This window comes from Mixophyes fleayi, chromosome 9, assembly GCF_038048845.1.
Source record: "Mixophyes fleayi isolate aMixFle1 chromosome 9, aMixFle1.hap1, whole genome shotgun sequence".
In the NCBI taxonomy this organism is placed as follows: domain Eukaryota; kingdom Metazoa; phylum Chordata; class Amphibia; order Anura; family Limnodynastidae; genus Mixophyes; species Mixophyes fleayi.
Genome location: NC_134410.1, coordinates 119,556,061 through 119,579,594, shown reverse-complemented (window position 1 = coordinate 119,579,594; position 23,534 = coordinate 119,556,061). Strand labels below are relative to the sequence as shown.

Genomic DNA, 23,534 nt, shown 5'->3' with positions numbered 1-23,534 from the left:
CAGTTCCAGATTGCTAGTGAGAATGCTAAGGTGTTGTGGTTTAAGCCAGAGTAAGAATGATGGGGAGCAGAGGTTAGTGGCACCTGCTTCTATATCTACCCGTTTTCTTGCCTTGGGGATAAGTGTAGTAATACACATTGTGTAAGGTGCGTGGCTCTGTAATATTTGACAACGTTGGGAACATTGAGTGTCCCTCCTGAATGATTGTTTCTATTAAAGGAGGGTAGATTGCAGCATAGAGTTGTTTTCAAGTTGTTGTAGGGAAAATCCCTAGATATTTAAGTTTTTGGGGTTCCCACTTAAAGTCAAAAGTAGCCTTTAAATGTTGTAACTGGTCAGGCAGAAGGTTGAGGTCCACAATTTTATGATTTGTTTCCTTTGCATTGATCTTGTATTGTCAATGCTTACCCTTGTGAACTAAATTTTTGGTGGGACCGTCCTAATTCACAGAACCAGAAATCGGTGTAATATACAGTTAAAGTGATTGAAAGAAATGTAGGTGTGTTTGGGTGCATCGATTGGAGTGTAGTTTGAGCAGATTGTGGGCTGGACATATGTGAAAGGGTCAATCCTAACTATTGATAAGGCTGAAAACTGTCCCAGATTCTTGAATTCCAACTGATGACAAAGATGTAGCCAATGATGACCTTATACTTATACTCATGCATTCTAGTCAAATCAAGCTACTTAAGGTGTTAAAAAGGTTCTTGTCATGTATTTGGGCCTAGCCCAGGCCTCCTCAGGGGAAGAGCGTTACTTCCCGACGCAAGCGCCCTTTTTTAACGTGGTTTTGTCCACATGTCACCACCTCATCATTTTTCTCCATCACCTCATCCTTCATCTTCATCGCCACATCCTTTATCAAGCTACTTAAGGTGTTAAAAACTCCCCACTGTCACCCCCGGCAACCACCAACCACTCCCAACTGTCACTTCTCCTTCAAGAAATATATAGGTCAGTGTATAACTCTGCCCAGCAGGTGGCGCTGCAGCTTTTTTTTTTTTTTTTTCACACACGCCACTAGGCATTTATATAGTAGATACATATATATATATATATATATATATATATATATATATATATATATATAAACATAACTATATTAAATCAAATAACATCTTAAAATTTGATTCTATATATGCAAACATTTATATGTACAACATAGGTGAGTTTGTAACAATTTTTATAAACGAAATAAATAAAGACAACAATAAAAACACACATTACATCAATAACTAGTATAGCAATTATAACTATAAATCACAATAATATCAATATTCAAAGAAATTACACTTTTTCCAGTTGTCGAGAGTCAGTCTGAGCACATCACAATTTGATATCTATGTGTGACCAGTCTGGGTCCCAAGAGTTTAAAAAAAATCTATTTTATTTAAAATCAAAACAATAAATGAAGTCTATAACAATAATTAAAAAAAAACAAACTATAAAACTAACAACTATTGCTCACCCAAATCTATTGATCAGCGATTCTTCCTTGTAGCTGGTGATTGGATGTATGTGTATATATATATATATATATATATATATATATATATATATATATATATATATATATATATATATACACACACACACTAGGGAGTAAAAGGGATCAATATAAAGGTATTGAAGCTGGTGTTGGTATCAAGATCTGTAAGTAATGGTAGGGTGTGTATAAATCTCCCCCAGCATTGGAATAGGACTGGTTTCAAGAGTTCTTTATTGTAGTTGTCTCTCGCCAATGCATTTGAAATAGAAGGAGAAGTCTGGAGGTGGCCATTTTTAGGATTGGTGTGGTAGTATGGAACAATTTTTACAGGATGGCCTTACGGCCTACTGCTGCTAATATTATCAACAATTTTAATTTTAATCAAATCTTGGGATTTGGGTTTGGTCCACTAGATGTACTAATATAGCTCATTGTGGGGTAATTTTCATTTTAATACCAAGTATATTATTACCAAAGGTAGGTAATGTATCACCAAAATGTTTGTATATGTTGACATTGCCACAAACAGTGATATAAATCTGCCTCTGTTTTTCTACATTTTGGACAAAGACTATCCATGGAGAGGTCAATCGTGTGTCTTTGTTTGGTAGATGGATAAGCCTGGTGTGAGATCTTGTATATCATGTCTTGATAATTACTAGCTGATATGATATTGAGTATGTGTTGAATGGTTTGGAAAATATCTAGTTTTGTTCATCTATGAAAATGTGTTGCCCATTTTTGAAATTTGTGCTGTCTTCTTATTCCGCAGATCAGATGTTATCAGTGGGAATAAGGGTGTTACTCAAACTGTGCCTTTACACTATTTTTCATACTCTCCCCAACTCCAGGGGCTATCTTATACTTGTCCTTCTTAGGCTACTCTGTAATTGGAGGGGGAGTACTGTAAGTGCTCAGTGGTTTGTGGATTGATGGGAGGTTGAGTAGACTGTCCAATGTGGGGGATAACTGGTAAATGTCTGTGATTGGCAGATCTTGTTAAAGTATCAATGGGACATGGAACCATGGGTGGTCATAATTTCATATTTGATGGTTTTTGGTATTTTATTGATGTCCATGCTCTTTATGTTTTATTTTAACAACTTGATTTTGCGCACAGAGATGGAGATGTCTGGTGCAAAAGTTGTTCCCACATCTTCAATCAAAGCTGGTTGCCAGGCTGGTTTTCGTCCCACAAAGATGGCAGCGATTTCATGTCATCTTCTTATTCCATAGATCAGATGTTATCGGTGGGAATAAGGGTGCACCAACTGTGCTTTTTATACTATTTGTCATACTCTCCCCAAGTCTATGAGCTATCTTAAACCTGACTTTCTTAGGCAACTCAGTAATAGGGGGTAGTACTGTAAGCACATTGTAAGATAACTCAGTGGTTTGTGGATTCATGGGAGGTTGATAAGACTGTCCAATGTGGGGGATAACTCGTAAATGCCTGTGATGGGCAGATGTTCTTGAACCAGTGGTAGGACGTGGAATCGTTGGTGGTTAAAGTTTCAAATTTAACATTTACTTCGGCATTTCACTGATGTCCATGGTCTTCATGTTTGATCTTAACAACATGATTTTGCTCACAGAGATGGAGTTTCTATGATTTTTTTGGCCAGATGGAGAAATCTCAGTTGCATTCTCCGGTGGTAGTGAGCATATCGATCCTGACTACAGTAGAATAAAGCCTGGACCATTAGATCTTCATTAGATCTTCAGGAGTTTTGTTGCAGCAATCAGCTTCTTCCTTTTCTGCAGACGTCCCCTTCCAGCCATTTTATAGCGATACGGACAGTTTTGAGTTTCTGGGCATTGATGTCTAGTGTGAAAGTACTTTCCACATCTGCAATCAAAGCTGGTTGCCAAGCCGTTTTTCTTTCCACAGAGATGACCGCACATTCATTTTGCCTTCTTATTCTGCAGATCAGATGTTGTAGGTGTAAATAAGGGTATTGCGCCAACTTTGCTCTTTCTACTAATTTCCATACTCTCCACAAGTCCATCAGCTTTCATAAACCTGTCTTTCTTAGGCAACTCTGTAATAGGAGGAAGTACTGTAAGTGCACTCTAGGATAGCTCCGTTGTTTGTGGATTCATGGGAGATTGAGAAGACTGTCCAATGTGGGGGATAACTCGTAAATTCCTGTGATTGTCAGTTCTTGGAAATGTATCGATGGGACATGGAACCATGGGTTCAAATTTGACGTTTTCTTTGGTATTTTATTGATGTCCATGCTCTCCATATTTGATTTTAACAACTTAATTTTGTTCATAGAGATGATGTATTCTATGATTTTCTTGGCCAGATGGAGAAGCCTCAATTTCATTCTCATGGATCGAACCTCTACCGAAAGAGACTGATAATGGAGTTAGGGTACCATTCTTACTGTGCACCACCTTATCTGCTTGTCCTTTATTTTGCTTTCTTAAACGTCGAAAGGTGTGCAATGGGCCTACTTTAACTGGTCATGAGGCTGAAACCTGTCCCAGGTTTTGCACAGTCTAGATCAGATGTTATAGGTGGGAATAATGGTGCTGCGTCAACTGTTCTTTTCAAGTTTTGTGTGCACTGGAGGATTGCTCAGTGGTTTGTGGATTCCAGTGAGGTTGGCAAGACTGTCCAATATTGGCGTGGGAACTTGTAAATGCCTGTGACGGGCAGATGTTGTTGAAGCAGTGGTGGTATGCAGAACCGTGGGTGGTCATAATTTCAAGTGTGAAGGGTTTTTTGTCATTTCAGTGAAATCTGTGCTTTCCATGCTTGTTTAGGAACAATTTGAATTTGCTCATAGAGATGGAATTTTCTATGATTTCTTGGCTAGAATGAGAAGCCTCAATTTCATCCTCATGGACCAAACCTGCACTGAGAGAGTTTGATAATGATGTTGTTAGAATACTTCCCTTTCTGTCCTCATGTCGCATTGGAACTTCCACGGGCACTGTCTGTGTGTTGCGTGGATCACCTCTCATCGCCAATACCAGCTTCAATACCTGCAAAAATAAAGATCTGATGTTATCTTCATTGTTTGTCATTGGGACAAAAGAGAAAGAACAAAAGAGGCACTCTTGTTTGTCATTGCACAGGATATAGAATTTATGTCAATTTTCACCGACCTGATGTGTCCTCTTAGTAGGGCTCCTATACACTGTTTTCCCAGGGGCGGACGAGTCTGCTCTGCTTACAGTATAATACCCAATAGCAGTGTAAGCGGTAGGACCATATAGTCCCAAGGGCTCCTCTGTGGTAGTGCTCTCCTGCAAGCCTTTTATACTAACAGGCACGGTATAATCTACAGGATCAATAAGCATCAATCTTAGTGACTGAGACTTTTAAAGGTCAGTGCAGCGTCCTATCAAGTTACAATGCCCCATTATTACTGGTGTGAGGACACCACTCCGCCCCTGGGCATCCGAGGTGGCACTGCCGTGATGTCACTAGAATTGTATTGAAGCTGTTAGGTTCTTTCATTTACTTAAAACCTGGTGCAAATATCTTTCACTTGACTTTTCCACAGGCTGCCCCTTATCCGTTAAACACCTGTGTTGCACACAGATACTGGACTAGGTTGTCACAGAGACCAGAGCATGTCTCTATCACCCGCCAGCAATTTGTCTGTAAACAGAAGGCGTCATGCAGCCTCACAGGCAATGTACAATACTATGAATGAATATAATGTTCTTTCTTAGGCTTCTTTATAGGTAAGCAACATCTTTCTTCTCCAAGATTTGTGCTTTATAGTGTTGTGGCAGATGCCAGGTTACTGGCTTTGATGGCAGGATACACAGAACTGTTTTTGAACTCTCTCACGGTATGGAAATCAAAGGTTTGCAGGGCTACAGAGGCTTTGCACAAGAGGATGCGAAAAACAGCTCTCATAGTGTATGTTATCTCAATCAAAAAAAGAGTTTGGGAAGCAGATTAAAAAAAGGCTACGCTGTTCAGGGAACCAACAGCACTTCACCTAAGGCTTTTATTTTTTTCGGAAACAGGTGAGGACGATATCAATTATTTTTCACTATCGCATTTTCAAAGGTAAAATATGCCATATTTTCCCTTTACAAAACAATAAAGTCAGAATTTAATTTAAAGTTTGAAAACATACATTTCTTATGGTTTATTTATCGGTGGGAGTCATGTGGATATAGAATATTTAATAGATAAAAAGTACAGAATCAGCGCTCCTAAATTAGTGCTGCTCATATATATTAAGGATATTATACACCTCCTAACAACTACTAAAATAAGAAATAACATACAGTATGTAGGTGATTGGCACTTCCACATATTAACAATTTTTCCTGCAGCATAACTTGTTTACATGTTGGATATAACTCAGACATAGGATTGTAAAAGTGCTGTCCATTTGGAGAATCATTATTATTTAAACAAACCCCTTTCCACCCACATAGTTCTTAAGCTGGAGTCCCAGGGCTAGATTTACTAAGCTGCGGGTTTGAAAAAGTGGGGATATTGCCTATAGCAACCAATCAGATTCTAGCTTTCATTTATTTAGTGCTTTCTACAAAATGAGAGCTAAAATCTGATTGGTTGCTATAGGCAACATCCCCACTTTTTCAAACCCGCAGCTTAGTAAATCTAGCCCCCAGTGTTATTTGTAGTTAGGAGAGAACAGTCTGGGCAAATATGAGGGATATTCAAATTCTCATATGGGTGTATACTATATGTAGCAGCTCATTGGACAAGAGCTGTCACCAATCTAATTCGATGCCCCATATCCTGCTCACTCTACGCAGCAATGCCAACATCCTCACTACTGGGCATAACATTTCATTGAATACCATCTTTCAAAGCATTAGGACAATAAATGTAATATTCAAGGGTATTGACATAAAAGATTGCCCCCAAAGTCCTGGTTCTTGTGGGAGAATCCCACACACTGCAGACAAGAGGGTTAAGGCTTTCAAAGAAAGTATCTACATTTTTCTTTCCCACTCATCTGCAAGTTGGCAGTTTTCTGACTGTAGGACATGTGTCTCATAGTAGCTCAGATTGTAGATCCATAATTACCAATATTTCAATTTTCAGTAACACAAAGGTTCAGGCAGGTTTGAGTCTGTTCGGAAAAGTCTTGAACCTGTAGGGATTTTTAATTTGAACTTGTATGAGCCTGTTCAATGTTCGTTATGATCACATTCAACATACATGTTCGTTTAATGGTGAGCGCGCTCAATGTCTGTATTAGCATGTCTTGCGCGCTCTAACACATTTGACTTCAGGCTGTCATTTTCATTTCGCTTCCAGGAGAACTTATAAAATATTGTTCAAAATGGGAACAAACCGGCCTAGTTTCTGTAGAATGTTGAACTTGCTCAAACGGTTGGAGCATCTCTTGCGCTGTGCGGTCATCCAAAACAGATACTAAGAATCACATCCAGTTTTAAGAACAAATATCTGGACTAACAGTTGCCCAGACTAACGGAATAAAAACAGATACTGAGAATTGTTTTCATCGGTAAGCACGGACATCTTCAAGGAAAAAAAGAAACTCTTCATGACAAATTTCCTGTACGATGACAGAAACTAGTAACACTACTGGGAGACATGAGGGAATGGAGGTGTGCGGGGGTGTATGGGCCTTGTAGAGCTGCTTGTCATGCACAGTCCTGCATTCACTGGAACATGAGAACAGAGAGAATAGACCTTAATATATCACTATGAGAATTACGCTATAAGAACTTATGGTGCTGACAGCAGTATTGGTCCATATGACCAGGCCTGATGCTAGCATGTCTGGTGCTCACCTGCAACAAATTAAATTTGCAGTCTCCACTTTTATAAAGTATTTTTTTCTACAATAATGCTTTTCTTCTTTTAATACAAATCATATACACTTTAGTAAAGAGAGTAATACAAATAAATGCATTAAACAGCAAACACTTATTGCTATATGAATAATATAAATAATAAATTAAATTAAGACTATGTGTTCTTTGTAATAACATTTTACATTTTTGGCAAATTAGTTTGGTGAGAAAAAATGCCCCCCCCCTTTCAGCACAATGTAGATAAAGTTCCCCCTTCATCATCACATTGTGCCACCTTCATCACACTGTGGCCCTTCATCATCACTCTGTGCAGTCCATCACAGTTGGTGCCCCTTCATCATCACACCGTGCCCCCTTCATCGTCACATCAGGATTCTGGGTAGAGATATTTGCTACACACTACCAGCCTAGTTTTCCTCCCACACAGTTTGCAGCGCTTAGATCTTCTCTTCTCAATCCCCACATTAGATGTTATGGGGAGAATAAGGGAGCAGCGCCCACTCTGCTCTTCCCACAGCCACTATGTCTCATTGTCTTCTCAAGACCATGATCGGTCTTACACTGGTCTTTCTTCGAGTCATTAATTGGGGGGAGTAGGAAGGCTCTGTGCTTTGCAGACTCCTGGGAGGTTTGCAGGACTGTTCAATGTTGAGGAGGAGAACGCTGTAACTCCTGCGACGGTAGCATGATGGTGCAGCAGTGGTGGGCCGTGGAACCATGGGTGGAGTTGGAACCATGAGTGGCCGTTGAACCATGGTTGGCCTTGGTGTCATCTTGCTTGTGTTCAGAGAGATGGAGTTATCTCTGATACGTTGGCCAGATGTAGAAGCCACGATGTCATCCTCATGGGTGGAACCACCACTGATACATAGCATACAGAATGCTTCATAGATCTGTGCAGGCCGGTGATGTGCCCACTGCAGTCTGTCCAGTTAGATCTTTGGCAGTTTGGGCTGAGTTGTCCTTCCAGCCACTTTATAATCATATGGACAGTTGTGGGATTCTGGGAGGGGATGTTGGGTGCAGAAGTTATCCCCACATCTGCACTGGAAGATGGTTGCCAACCCGGTTTTTCTGCTGCACAAGTGGCAGCGCTTAGATCTTATCTTCTCATTCCCCACACTAGATGTTATGAGGGGGAATAAGGGAGCAGCGCCCACTCTGCTCTCCTCACAGCACTAAGTTTCATTCTCTCCCCAAGACCATGATCGGTCACACTGGTCATTCTTCAGGTCATTAATCGAGGGGAGTACCGGGAGTCCACTGTAGGAAGGCTCTGTGCCATGCAGATTACCGGGAGGTTTGCTGGTCTGTACAATGTCAGGAAGCACTCTGTAACTCCTCCCATGGTAATGATGGTGCTGCAGTGGTGGGCTGTGGAATCATGGGCGGCTGTGGAGCCAAGGGTGGCCGTGGAACCATGGGTGGTGTCTTCTTGCTGGTATCCAGAGAGATGGAGTTATCTCTGAAACGTTGGCCAGATGTTGAAGCCCTGATGTTATCCTCATGGGCGGAACCACTAATCAGAGACTCTGATGAGGAAGTCTCCCTCTCTCTGGCCACCACCACCTTAGCTGAGGGGGCCACTTCAGATGTCTTATGTGGCACTTGGATGTTCACTCTCCGTTGCCTCGTTTGAACACCCCTCATGGCCACCACCAGCTTCAGGATGGAACCATTGGTGATCCTGTAATCATTCAGGCAACAGAGGTCCCTCAGCTCCACATCGCTCCAGATTAGATGTTGATTATATCTGGGGATGCCTTCCATGGTCTCGATTCTGGCTTTCAGTCCGGCCACTGTCTCAAATGGGGAGACATAGATGTAAAAGCTCCCCCTGTAAGTGGTTCTATGACCACTTCGATGGTCTCGAAGAAGGGACCATGTCTATACAGTGACCGGAGTCCATCGTCGCTGTCCGACATTGTATAGGATATACAATATCTCGTCTGCACTGCAGTTGCGCACACACGCAAGTCTCAGGTACCCAATAAGGGTCACACAGTCCCTAGGGGAGGACCTTGCTGGGCCCCAGGAGCGACTCCTTGTCACTGGTGTTTCCGGAGACTCCTCTGTAGTAACGCACACGTGCAAGTCTGCTCTGCTCTCAGATACCTCATAGGGGTATAAGCGGGAGGACCACACAGTACCGAGGGCTCCTCTGTGTGTTGCTCTTGCTCAAGTCTTTCTGCTGTCAGTGAAATTCCTGATAAGGTTTAATCGAGAGGACCAATAAGCGGGAGTATCCGTGACTGTGGCTTTTACTGGTTAGTGCGGCCACATATCACCGCTCACAATGCCCCATTATTACTGGTGTGAGGACACCGCCCCGCCCCTGAGGATCCGAGGTGGCAGTGCTGTTATGTCACTAGAATTTTATTATAGTTGTTGTGTTCTTTCCTTTACTTAAACATGATGAAAATATTTTCCCTTAGTTACAACCATTTAACTTTGTGCGCCTTCATACTTACCAATCTAGAAATCTTCAATCTCCAACTGAGAGGTCTACAAGCGTTTCTTGGGAAATGCTAGATCATAAATATTTTTTTATTAATTTTAACCTTGAAAAAGATGGTTCGCCACTTGCTACGCTAACAGGAAGTGTCAGTAATATTCTTAGGGCAATGCTAAAATTCGGGAACAACAAATCATCGGTTTGAATAAATTTCAGCATTTCATAAGGATTACTTAATTTTGGTAATTCAGATTTATATAGATCTTTGAAGGCACATAGTTCAGATCATATAATTCTCACTCTTTTATGTCTCTGTTATCACTGTCGGATAAATGGATTTGCAAATTATTGTATTAATGATTCAACGTCTCCTGGTCTGGTTCATCAAATGTATTGATATCAAACAAAAATGCAAATCTATTGTTATGTTGTTGTATCGTTCATCAAGAGATGACATCGCAACATCAAAATAGTGTAGAAAAAAATCACTCAATGTGTCTTCAGGTGTTTTAGGGGATTCATCTTTGATCTCATACTGGAACTGTGTAGACTTTTTCCTTCTACAAATTTCAGTTATTGCGTTGAATTGAGGCTCTCCATCAAGATCTTCACAGAGTTGCTTGGAGGTTTAAATTAAGGACTTGTAGCTATCATCAGTACAGTATTTTGATACAAATGTTCTTAAATTGTTCATTTTCTTCTGTATTGTGAAGCATCTTGCTGACAGGATTGAGATGATTCAGCAAGTCATGTCACAGTATGTGGGGGCACAAAAATTGGAAATCTTTAAGTTTGGTGCAGAAAATCTGGGTGTCATATCTTGTTTCTGTATCAAAATTTTCATTGCTAAAAATATCATTTGAAGAGTCATATATTTCTCCTGTTTGATGCCTGAGGGTTGCAGAGCATCAATGAGACTTTCCCATTGAGTTTCTTATATAGGTTTTCATGTAAGGGAAGAAATATGTTTTTTTAAAAAATGCCCCATCCCTTCACTGATGCTGCGAAAAACTTGAATATTTCTTGAAATGTTACAACAAAACTAATTGTCTCATGATTAACTTTGGCAGCATCAATATCATACTTGCCTACTTTTGGGCACTGAAGTCCGGGAGATCCCGGACAGGGGGCATGACTAGAGGGTGGGAGGGGGCGGGGCGCGCGGTCAAGCGCGTCATTTTGGCTCCACCCCCACATTGAAAATGCTGTTTTGATGCGGGGGCGAGGCCAAAATGATGCGAATCGCGTTATTTTGGCCAGGTATTTGCCAGATGCGGGAGACTAGCCTGCTTTTCCGGTAGTCCGGGTGACCGACACGGATTCGGGAGTCTCCCGGACATTCCAGGAGAGTTGGCAAGTATGATCAATATTATTTCCTGAAGGCCGATCTTTTTACCTCTCATGATGGCACCATTGTCATAGCCTTGACCTCTGATATCACCATTGTTTAGATTCCAGTTGTGCAATGTGTTGATAATGATGTCGCGAAGCCTCTCTCCACTTGAGTCATCCACTTCTACGCAGCTTAAAAAGTGTTCTTCCGTGAGTACAGTATTGTTTTTGCTTGTAACATAATGAATAATAACAGTCATTTATTCGGTGACGTCTGGAGAACAGTCCAGGATTATAGAATAATATTTCCCTTCTTTTATTGAAAACACAATTTTTTCTGTGATTGCATTGCTCAAATAATGATTTTTTGAATATGCCGATAGTTCTTGTGAATTTGCCAAAGAGTTCTATTAGTTTAAAAAAAATTACATTATTGTCTTGGAAGAGCCAACCCCTTAGAGCCAGGCATTGAGAAGCCAGATATTTTATTATTTCTATAAGCCCTGTAATCATATATGCCCAATACTTTTTTTTGTCGCTCATACAACTGTTCATTTTGGGCATCAAGTGCTGTCTTATTTTTCCAAAAATGTTTTCAACATTTTCAAATGCCTAATATGTCCAAGACTTATTTTATGTGTATGAAATGCCTTGGATAAACGTCGCGAATTATTGTAACCTGTTGATACAAAGACGAATCACTGAAAATAATTTGCAACTGAAACAGAACAAGCAGTCCTTTGACTTTCAATATACTAGCCAAGCCCTGGGCACTAATTCACCATTTTCTATTTTACGCTTATAATATGTGTAACTGAAATTGCATTGATTAGAATCCATAAGGTACAACATGTTTTTCTTTTGAGAAGATCCGGATTCTATAAGAGTAATTCTTAATTGATCAGTGATTTTTGGCCAGTTGGCTGGATCTTCTAGTTCCATGGACAATAAGCTTGTATTGGATGAGAGTAAGGAGGATTTTTCTGTTTCACAAGTATCACTATTACTTTGCATGTCACTTTGCTCCTCTATACTCATATCCGCTCCTGTTACCAAGTTATCCTTTGTGATATTCTGACTATTTGTACAAGTACCTGGTTGGTTTTCTCCTGGTTGGGGGTACTCAATTGTAGAAGTATCTGGTTGGTTTTCTCCTGGTTAGGAGTACTCAATTGTAGAAGTACTTGTTGGTTTTTTACTGGTTGGGAGTACTCAATTGTAGAAGTACCTGGTTTGTTTTCTCCTGGTTGGGAGTACTCAATTGTAGAAGTATCTGGTTTGTTTTCTCCTGGTTGGGAGTACTCAATTGTAGAAGTACCTAGTTGGTTTTCTCCTGGTTGGGAGTACTCAATTGTAGAAGTACCTAATTGGTTTTCTCCTGGTTGGGAGTACTCAATTGTAGAAGTAGTACTCAATTGTAGAAGTATCTGGCTTCTTTTTGATGCAGTATTTTCATCTTATTTATAAAGTGATTCAGCTTGTTTTTTGATGGACTCTTCTTTTGCTGCTTTTCTTTTCTTGTTTTGCCATCCTGAGAGTTTCTTTTTTGCTTTCATTATAACCAAGATAAATTGACTCTCTTGATTTGCTTATTGTTTTAACTGTCAAAATGAAGTAAAATAACTATGGCTTGGTGATGTTCCAGCGCTACTTCTTAGAAAAACGTGTACTTGTAATGAATAGATCTTATAATAACACTCTAGGCCTGATTCAGACTTGGACGTAACTGAAGATCCGTGCGTCTATGAATACGGATGCAATTACCACAACCGTTCCAACGATGGAGCGTTCCATTGACTTTCTATCTAAGTCGGACCTTCTATATCTTTGCCAAAATACTATCCAGGAAGATATTGATTCCTTTCCAGAAAAAAAGGCATCTCACCCAGCATACCATAAGCATTTCAGCATTGTGAAAATATATTATGCTGATAGCGGAACCATTAGTAGATTGTGCAGCGCCTTTAACTAGCATGTACAATTTAGTTTGGACACCTAGAATTGATTTGATCAGATTATGGATCTCTTCCCAATAATCTTGTAGCCTAGGACATGACCACCAGATGAGCAGCAGGGTACCATTGTGACCACACGACCTCCAATGTTGGTCCGAGGAGCCGGTGGAAAAATGGACCACAGGCGGACTCAATACCATCTGTAAAAAATGTTATAAGAATTTTCTTTTATCCTTACTGAGATCGGGGATTTGGAGAGATTAGTTCTGATTTTATTCCACTCTTTGGGGTCCAGAATCTCCCTTGGATCCCTCTCCCACAAGCTAATATCAACTGATATAAAGCTTAAATAAACCCTCTAGATATTGTGACATTCCGGAAAAGAGACTCTAATGGGGAGCACTGAAGTTCTGGTGGCAGTACAGGAAGTGAGTGGAAAAACTGCCATAATTGAAGATATTGATAAAATGCTGAATGAAGGAGTCTAAGGGCTAGATTTACTAAGCTGCAGGTTTGAAAAAGTGGGGATGTTGCCTAGAACAACCAATCAGATTCTAGCTGTCATTTTGTAGAATGTACTAAATAAATGAAAGCTAGAATCTGATTGGTTGCTATAGGCAACATCCCCACTTTTTCAAACCCGCAGCTTAGTAAATCTTGCCCTAAATCTATTTTGGATATCAATGAACTGTGGGAAAAAATGAGTAGGGTCAAGGTCGAGGGAAAAAATTTGATGTCACCCCAGTCCTATTGCGGAAGATAGATGATCCTGACCTGGATTGATAGAGGGGTTGGTTCCACAACGAGGTGATAAGGAAATCATGAGAATGTAAATCATATATAGGTGTAACATGATCCCAAGTATTAAAGAAAACCGTATTGTTGGGAGAAGAGCTATATTTTTAATCCGAAAGTCTGTGGAGATTGAAAGTAAGGTATATGATGAATACATTTTAAGCAAATCGGCTTCTATGGTTATCCATACCCACAAATGTGGGGGGGATAACTTTGACAATCACCCTAGATAGTAATGGGGGTGTAGGGATATGTCCAGCAACATATTTGCGGTGGGACAGGAAATTATGCAAAAGGGCCACACATAATAAATCTTGTCACATCTACCCAATGGGATTTTACAATCCCAAAACACATGTAATAAATCGCCTATGAAACCAGAATTTCTCCAACGATATTGTGAGTGGTTAGCCCATATTTTGTGTTGTCTAGCTGGAGTGAGATACATTCTATTTATCATTTTAATTAGCCTTTCGGAATGGTTAGTGCATTTAGAAATTCGGTGACTGTCTCTAAAGATTCTCTCCCAGTCATCTTTTAGAAAAGTTGTCCCCATGTCAGCCTCCTATTTTAATTGGGGTAAAGATTTACATAGTTTGTTCGTCATTAAAATAAAGTTATACCATGATGTGATACCACCCTTATGGTTTTGGGAGCAAAGTCTAGAAACAATTTAAGTAGACAGTGAAATAAGTCAGGGTCTATTTGTAGAGAAGCTGTGAGTCCAGCATCTTACCTGGAGAAATTTATAGAAATCATGAGAATTGATGGATTTGAAAATGTTCCTGGAGTTGTGAAAAGAGGATGAGTGATTCATCCAAATATAAATCATGTATAGTATGAACTCTAGAAAAATGTTAATTATGTAAACTTAAGTTTGGTCTAAGTTTTGCAACGCTCAGTAGAGGTAGATTGAGAGAGGGTAACAAAGGGTCCCCAGTATTGGCTACAAACATACCCCATGCTTGTAGTTTAGCAGAAGTAGCCTTAGAGGTGGTCACCAAAATAGGTCTAGATTTCGAGAGAAGCCACAATAGATCAGATATGGAAAAAGAATAACGAACATAATTTTCTAGACTCACACGCTGCTTCACCCGGTCAGTAGCAAACCAATCTTTCGATTGGTCTAATAAAAAAGCCAATTGAGAATATGCTAAATCGGGTAATGCAAGACCACTATTTGACTTAGGAAGGGACATGCGCTCTCTGGCCTGTAAAAGTTGTCATCACAGAATAGAACTTATTTAACAAAGCGGTGGGAAGTAGACGCGGGATAGTTCTGAACAAGTATAACACTTTCGGTAACAACAGCATTGTTATGGCCGCTATTCAACCCAGCCATGAAACTTCATAGGTCATCCAGTCCCTGGTAAGAAGGACAATCAGAGTATATAATATGTAGCTATGATATCATTTTCCACAACTGTGATACAAATACCCAAATAGTTTACTTGCCAACTATATTTAAAGATATCTTTGAGGTCGCTCAGTAAACCTGTGTGTACATTAATTGGTGGCGCCTCAGTTTTGGTACTAAGTCTACAGAAGGATGCTGTTGAGTCTTTTAGAGTTAGATTGAGGCATAAATTGTTGTTCCATAACTGTATTAGCGTAAAGTTTGTGTTTGTTAACCCATCCACAATGTAGTGGCAGATAGCTTGCTAATATAATGCCATATTAGGAACATTTATCCCCCCTTCCATTCTCTTCTTTTGTAGAATGTTAAAGATAGTTTAGTTTTTTTGCCCCTCCAGATAAATTGTTTAAATTTAGCAATTAGGTTTAATTCTTCTTTATTTGTTAATACAATCGGTAATGATTGTAGTGGGCAATGGATTTTAGGGAGGGTAGCTGTATCTAAGTAAGATAAGTGTAGGTGTTGACAATTTTTTAGTTCCGTACATTGTTCTAGGATTTTAGACACATTTAAGTGGTATAGGTTATGTATGTTTTCAGTGATCCTGATCCTTAAATTTAAGATGCTATTTGTGCCCACTGTAACTCCACTGTGTTCACCCCATTTGGGTTTCCTGTTTTGACCTAGGAACAAAGCTTTGGATTTTTTCATGTTTGTTGTAAAACCTGAAATGTCCCAGAATTGTTTTATCTTATTCATGATGGGTTGTATTCTGCTTTCAGAGTTAGCAATGTATAATAGCAAATAATCTGCATATGCTGTTATTTTTCTCTCAGCGTCTCCTATCCGAATCCCTTTAAATAAGTGAGGATTCACAACACTAGCTCCAGATGACAGCTGTCAGATAACTATTCACAAAGACAGCAATCTAGCTGGTCACATCACCAGGACTACTGCACAGCTTTCTCTATTCTGCAATCAGCCCTGCAGTGAAACCGTCAAGTCAATCAGGACAATTGATCTCACCTGTTTGTAGTCCCTGTAAGTCCCACAGTTCTAGCAAATGTTTGAAGGAGCAAATTTTTTGGGGGGGATCTCTCTGCTTGTGTTTTGTAGAAGACCTGTTTTGTTGGACTGTACATTGCGATTCTACCTTCTCTAATCCTTCATCCTCGGCTTCGTCTCCCAATATTCTACCTTCTCCAATCCCTTGACTTTTGCTTCGTTCATCACTACTTCTACAATCCTTAGACCTCAGCTTGTACCTCACTGCCAGTCCCAGGGCCGGATTTACCGCTAGGCAACCTAGGCACACGCCTAGGGCCCAGCGGTTCCCAGGGGGCTCGCTGTGAGCAGGGTAAGAAAGGTGGGAGAGCGCCAAGCCTGAGATGCACTCCCCTCCACCTGGGCTCCCCGCTGCCGCTTGTCCGCCGGCCCAGGATAATAAAGTGCGGCCGAAGAAAAAAAAAAAAAAAGAAATCACCTGACTTGGAAGTCACATGACGCGACAGCCTCCTCCCCTTCTCTCAGCTCCTCACTGAATATGTTGTCGGCGTGATGACGTCACGCCCGACATTCAGTGGAACGGAGCAGCGAGGAGGGGAGGAGGCTGCCGGGCCATGTGACTTCCAAGTCAGGTGATTTTTTTTTTTTTTTTGACCATCAGCGCCACTCTTTGTCACTCCCTTTTTTCTTTTTATGTGTGTTTATGGTCATATACAGTGACATATCATTTGCAAGGTTTTTTCTGTAGGAGGGTGGCCTAGCTCTTTTCACCTGCTAGACACGCCCCCAACGATGAAAGCCACGCCCCCTTTGACAGCTACATGGCGGCACATAGCTTCATAGCTTACTTAGTTCCTCTGCTATAGGGGTATATGCTATGTTAAAAAAATATAGTGCTATGGATTGCCTAGGGCCCCATGAGGTCTAAATCCGGCTCTGACCTGTCCTCTCAGGACTAAGCGACTTAGCTGGATGTGGTGTGTCTCTGATAGCCAGCCAGGTGGCTCTTTCCTGGAGCTGCCAGCACCGTGACATGTCTGCAGAATTCTGAGCCGTGGGTCCAGTGCTAAAATTAATAAGAGTAGGCAAAGGCGGCGTGTACCTCTCGTCATCCGGATAGACTCACTCCTCATCTCATTTATAATTCATTTTGTGGTTGGAACATTATAAATATATTTTATAAGATTGGAGAAAGTTGAAAAGTCCGGAATTTCACAAATTTGTTGTAGGACTCTTTATCGAAAACCTACTAAACATCTAAGCTGGGATGCGTATTTTTTTTTAGTTTTTTTCCTAGTTTGTAGAGGCTATTTAATATGACCCTTGACATCAGTAACATGATTACTAACAATGTGGTTCTCATATTGATCTAACAATCACTATTATTAGGTCTATTCAACCTCGGTTCCCCTTACATAAGTAAGCAGAGGCCTACACTCCCGTGGCACCTTTACATCAACCTTGCGTTTGTCCCACATAAAGTCCTTTAAGTATAAGATGGACGGCAAAGGGACGTTGGGTCAGAACGATTTTCTGCAGACCTCTAATGAGCTTGATGAATGAACGGTCTACAAATCCCACATCAAGGGGACTGACCGCCCTGTAAGAGAAGACAAGTCTACTGCCGTCGGTTATAATATAACATATTAACTTATAGAGGCCAACAAATTGCATTCAATATACAGAATAAATGAAGGGCTGTGAATTGTCAACCATGCACATTCCTCCTGAGAGTATCCTGTTTTGGAACGTGTGAGAAACACCCATAAGCATTTAGCGTAGACATAAGACGCCAGTATTACTATTTACTTTACATCTAGAGTATGTTATGCAATAGAATAACAGTAGTTCTATGAATGGAAGTCAGTTGATTTGTCATTGTATTATAGAAGCCTAGGTTTTCTCAACTGGAAACTGAATGTAAACAAAGTCTTATTAAATCAACAATTAGTGAACCGAGGAGGAAATTCTCAATGTTAATCTATACCATTGTGCAAGTTTGTGCAAGACACATATACATTTCAATGTTCTGCAAACCAATAGCCAACCATCAGATTATTATCATACTGCCCAGATTAACAAACATACCATGTAAACTTTGATGGACAGGATGAATGACTCACAATACAAGACACGCTGTCAGATTTCATGTGATTTAAAGGGAAATTTAAAATGTAGAGTTATTTATACTCCGTACGAGTAGAGATTTGTCCTGTGTTTTGAGTTGTATGGATCTTAAGATGCAGCTCAAACATGTGCAAGCTTAAAAAAATGGATAGATGTGGAGCAAAGATACAAAGATACGGCAGCTATTATTATTATTATTAATTTTTATTTATAAGGCGCCCGCAGCGCCGTACAGAGACAAACAAATTGCAATACAATGGGAGACAGCACAGTACAGTAAACAGTAAGCACAGCAACTCAGTAAGCTCAATGCACAGCTAGAGAGGGCGGGGAAGGGGGAGGGAGGATCCGCAAATGACGGGGCCCAAGAAGGAGGGCGATCATCATTAACTCGTAAGGTTATACCTGGCTTATGGACATGCTATCATAAGCCTTGTAAAAGGTGTAGCTAAAGATATGTGTAACTCAGATACATCTCATAAGGGCCTAGTTACCTTGTGTCTGCACACGCTTACTGTACTGTATGTGCAGAAGCTAGAGCTGTACCTGTATCTACCAATTGTGATGTGTCCACACCCCCATTGTGATGTGTCCACGCCCCCATTGTGATGTGTCCACGCACCTATTGTGATGTGTCCACTCCCCCATTGTGATGTGTCCACGCCCCTGCTGTGTTGTGTCCACGCCGCCATTATGAGGTGTCCACGCCCCTTCTGTGTTGGGTCCACGCCGCCATTATGATGTGTCCATGCCCCCCCTGTCATGTTTCCATGCCTCTTTGTGACTTATCCATTCTCCCATTGTGATGTGTCCACGCTCCAAATGTGATGTGTCCACACCCCTATTGTGAAGTGTCCACGCCCCCATTGTGAATTGTCAACGCCCCCATTGTGAAGTGTCCACGCCCCCACTGTGGTGTGTCCACACCCCCACTGTGATGTGCCCACGCCCCCGTTGTGATATGTCCACGACGCCATTGTGAAGTGTCCACGCCCCCATTGTGAAGTGTCCACGCCCCCATTGTGAAGTGTTCAGACCCCCATTGTGATGTGTCCATACCCCCTCTGTGATGTGTCCACGACTCCATTGAGACATTGTTATGCCCCCTGTCCCGATTCAAGGACCTCCAAAGCTGGGAGGTATATGTAATTGTATGTCATTTATTTCTAAATGATCCCCTCAATATGTTGTTGATTAAAATGTTTGCACTTGGTTAATAATACTCTTAAAAATACATATTTTAATCCTACAAAGGGAGATCTACAAACATATAGTTTTCTTAATATAAATACAGCACAACTTAATGTCAACCTATGGCCAAGCTTCCCGGTCTGTGAATATAACCCCAATTCATTTGCTGTACAAAACGGCTCATTTACTAACATTGCATTTAGGTATTTACACTAAACCAACATCAACAATCAGACACTTTGTTTTAATGATCTAACTTGCACTACATACAGATAAAAGCTAATTGCTGATTTGTTGATGTGTATTATTGTAGATGAGCCCTAGAGAGTTTAACTTGCTCACCTTCTATAACCAATGCATCTTCTACAACAATACATAGCTGCTAATGACATTTATTTCATATAGCTGGATACACTGGTGGATCCAGGAAAGGATCCCTGGATTCAGCAACTGCGGTACTACTTATGTCCAGAAGATGGCAATGCAAACTCCATTATTTTAATCACTAGTAGAATAGCAGTTCTTTGTCATCATTATCAGCAGCAGCTATTTATATTATGTGTAGAGTTGTTACACAAGGCCTCATTCATCAAGAAACACAAAACTAAAGTAAAGTGCATTATTTTATTTTTTTTAAACTCACGTACTTCGCGTATACGCACGTCCGTATTCAACAAGGAGCGGATCTGAAGACACGTCTGTTGATGAATACATGTCTAGGTCCTCTCTGCTCTAACAGACAATACACTGCAGAATACGTCCAATACACGGGTGGAATATAAAGTCCTAAAAGAAAGCACAGAAATAAAAAATTCAGTTAATGTCACCTGTTAATAATATAGGGCCTGATTCATTAAGGATCTTAACTTGAGAAACTTCTTATTTCAGTCTCCTGGACAAAACCATGTTACAATGCAAGGGGTGCAAATTACTATTCTGTTTTGCACATATTTTTTTCAGGAGAGGTGGGAGGTATGGATAAATTATGAAATTATTGCACTCATTATTGCCTTTATGTAACTAACTGACCTTTAATAAATAATAATAAAAAAAAGATAAATTATATCCACTGAAGGTTAGAATTTAGGTATAGTGGTTTTCTAAAAAAAAAAAAAAAGTTAAATAGAAATGGTAGCACAAAAGTAAGTGGTACAGGAGTAGTAAAGGATAGAGATATAAGGTTTAAGGTTTCAGAATTAAAAAAAGTAAGACTATATTGTACAAATTCTAACAATTTGTCAAACTTCATATGAACGCATTGTCAAGCTATTTACAACTAGGATATAGAAGCAGGTTATGAAGGGGCTATCAAGGGAGGATTAGACTGGGAGAGGATGGGAAGCACGCTGGGGATACCTATGTGTACCTACAAAGTGTACTGATAGCGATTAGGTCTAAATTGAGGTTAAAATTCACACAGTAATAAAGGGGAACTATCAATAAGTCGAATAGGCGCTGAAATAAGTTATCATCATTTATTTATATAGCGACAGCAGATTCCGTAGCGCTTTACAATTACAGAGATTACCAGATCTCATTAAATGAAGATGATGAGTTGTTCAGCATACTCATAATATATTCCACACATACACAAACCAAGTGTTTATTAAATGCCGCAAATGCAGGGGGATCAGAATCTTTCCAAACTGCTGCACTTTGACACATGAGAGCAGAGCAAATATTCCTAATAAATTTAGAAACATACAAACATACATGCCGATTGCCGAAATACTTTTCATTTATTAAAAATATCTAAAAGTATTTTTTTGCAAAAAAATAAAATGAAATGTAAAAACACTCATTTTAATGCGTTAGGCTAACTTCAACCGTGAGCCGCACATTTCAAACCACAAACTAGAATTGGGGTCTATTGACGATTGTACCGCAAACCTGTCTCTGGCCATCGGACTGGCACAATTCAATACAATTGTGAACTGGTTTGACATTTTCAAGGATCTTTATTGAATAACCCCATGTCGCTTTGCATTATCAGCAGAGGTGGTGGGGGGAAACATCCCACAGTGGGCTACCTGCATTTTTTTCCCCTTTAAACTTTTCCTAATAGGCTGCAGAGAAGAGTCTCTACCCACAGGCTAAAATTTTGGCAGCCAGCCCTTGGTCATCAGCAAATATCCCCATCTACAGGTTATATTAATACATTTAAAACTTCCTATGCAATATATCCTTATATTTGGTGAATAGTGATGTCACTCCTGTAAAATACGTCTACAGACCCATTTGTTTTTCAGTTTACTGTGCAATAGGCACTCTTTCCATAAGTGTGTACTTCAGTACTAAGTTTCTCAATTGACAGTCCATTGTCTGAGTTTGTAAACAGATAACTATATAGTATATAATACACCTACATGGAACATGGGGCACAATGCGCATGCGCAGAGTGAAAGTAGGCGCCTGTAGTTGGCGGATGACGTTGAAGGAGTCCATGGAAACGCTGGTTGCTAGGCAGCCGCGCACCACGTTTGGTTGCTAGGGAGCGCTGCTGCCGGGCTCTGAGGCCTAGTGATCGGTAGACCGTGGAGACAACGAACTATCCGAGATGGACGCCACCGCCAAGCCGCTGAGAATCCCCCCGCAGATGGCCGTGTATGCCGAGGAGCACAAGGTGTTTGATATCCTCCAGGTAAACAGGGCGCTGGATCATACAACCTGCGTTTAATTCTAGCTGTCGTGCAACTACAAGTCCCAGCATGCTTTGCCAGCTAGAGGCAGTTACACAATAGCTGGTGGAGCCTGGCAGTGCATGATGGGAGTTGTAGTCCAACTACTGTTGAAGACTTTTGTACGACTTGGCACGCAGAAACTAATGAAAATGCTGTCAGTAAACTGTCAGTAAAGTCTTAGTTCTACCCAGAAGAGCAAACTTTTTTTTTTTTACAACCCCTAACCACTCATTTGTTGTAAATGTTGCTTCTTTCAGTTTCACATTAATATTATATAGTATGTGTCAGTGAAAATGATACAGGTCAGTACATTTTTTCATGAAAAAGTAAAAAAACTATAAATGATGTAATTTTATAAAGGCTAGAGAGCTTATTAGGGTCTTGGCATGCTGGAACTTGTAGTTCCTCTACAGCTTAAGCAGCTGGCGTGGAATGTTGGCACTATCTGTATTATATGTGGTGTCATTGAATCAGGTGGAATAGAAGGCAGAGTAAGCGATATGGTAATAACAGCCTAGTATGGAAAAAACTTTGAAAGGCACAAACAGATAAAAAAAAAAAGAAAACATTTAAATAATTTGATATAATATGAATAAAAATATAAAGGATGTTAAATTATAACTATACCCATTAGTGAAAAGTTAATTAATCATCTATAAATTTTAACGGACGCCCCTGATTTTAATGCACATTTATACATTTATTGGTATGATCACTCCGGTAGTACGATGATGATGTAGCAGACCAATGCTGCACGGCTTTATTTTTACACTAAAATTTAGAGTTAATCTAGGACACGCCCCCTCCTAACTACATTTTTCCGCACATGGTTTTCCTAAGGTGCATATTTGCTCCTTTTTGTAGTTGTTGGTTTTTGTTCCTAATTCTAAATGATGCCCATAGTATATGTATTGGGAACTAACTTAAGTAAAAGCATGCAACATATGAGTAAGATTTACATGACTGATTTGGTAATAACATTGATGTAAATATATACTTTACAGGACTATTATTTATGAGAACAAAAAAAAATTACTTTTTTTAAGCGTGTCCTTTACCTTTTGCTGCTCCCAACTATTCCCATTCAATAACAACACCTATTAATGAGTGCGGATTGTTTTTAAGAGATACATGGTCTACTGTATATTCAGTTCTGGCTATTCTGGCTGGTCATATTGAGCCTTTTAGGTGTCACTGACTATATCTCCGTCATGGTGTGTGCTTTTTTTTCCAGAAAATGGTGCAGAAACTCCTCATAGACAGACCAGAGGACCCTATCCAGTACCTGCTTGATCACTTACGTAAGGATAACGATGAAGGTAAGCGCTGCTGATTGCTAAACGGGAACATTTAT

General features: G+C 40.1%; 1 protein-coding gene and 1 long non-coding RNA gene across 8 annotated transcripts in view; one reads left to right on the top strand and one right to left on the bottom strand.

The window, feature by feature from the left end:
* The window catches only part of AK8 (adenylate kinase 8), a 187,380-nt gene that overhangs the window by 85,888 nt on the left and 77,958 nt on the right, over positions 1–23,534 (top strand). For 4 of the 7 annotated variants that reach the window (XM_075185309.1, XM_075185307.1, XM_075185306.1 and 1 more), the window contains one exon: positions 23,415–23,499. In XM_075185309.1, coding sequence (XP_075041410.1) covers positions 23,415–23,499 — 85 coding nt within the window. Of the gene's footprint in view, positions 1–21,783; positions 22,141–22,436; positions 22,458–23,414; positions 23,500–23,534 lie in introns of those variants that run through there. The other 3 variants (XM_075185305.1, XM_075185312.1, XM_075185311.1) reach the window with 3 other exon arrangements.
* Positions 1,167–20,281, bottom strand: LOC142101119 (uncharacterized). The gene is made up of 2 exons (XR_012678965.1): positions 20,147–20,281; positions 1,167–4,486 (listed from the first exon to the last, which is right to left on the bottom strand). It is a non-coding gene; the product is annotated as an uncharacterized LOC142101119 (long non-coding RNA).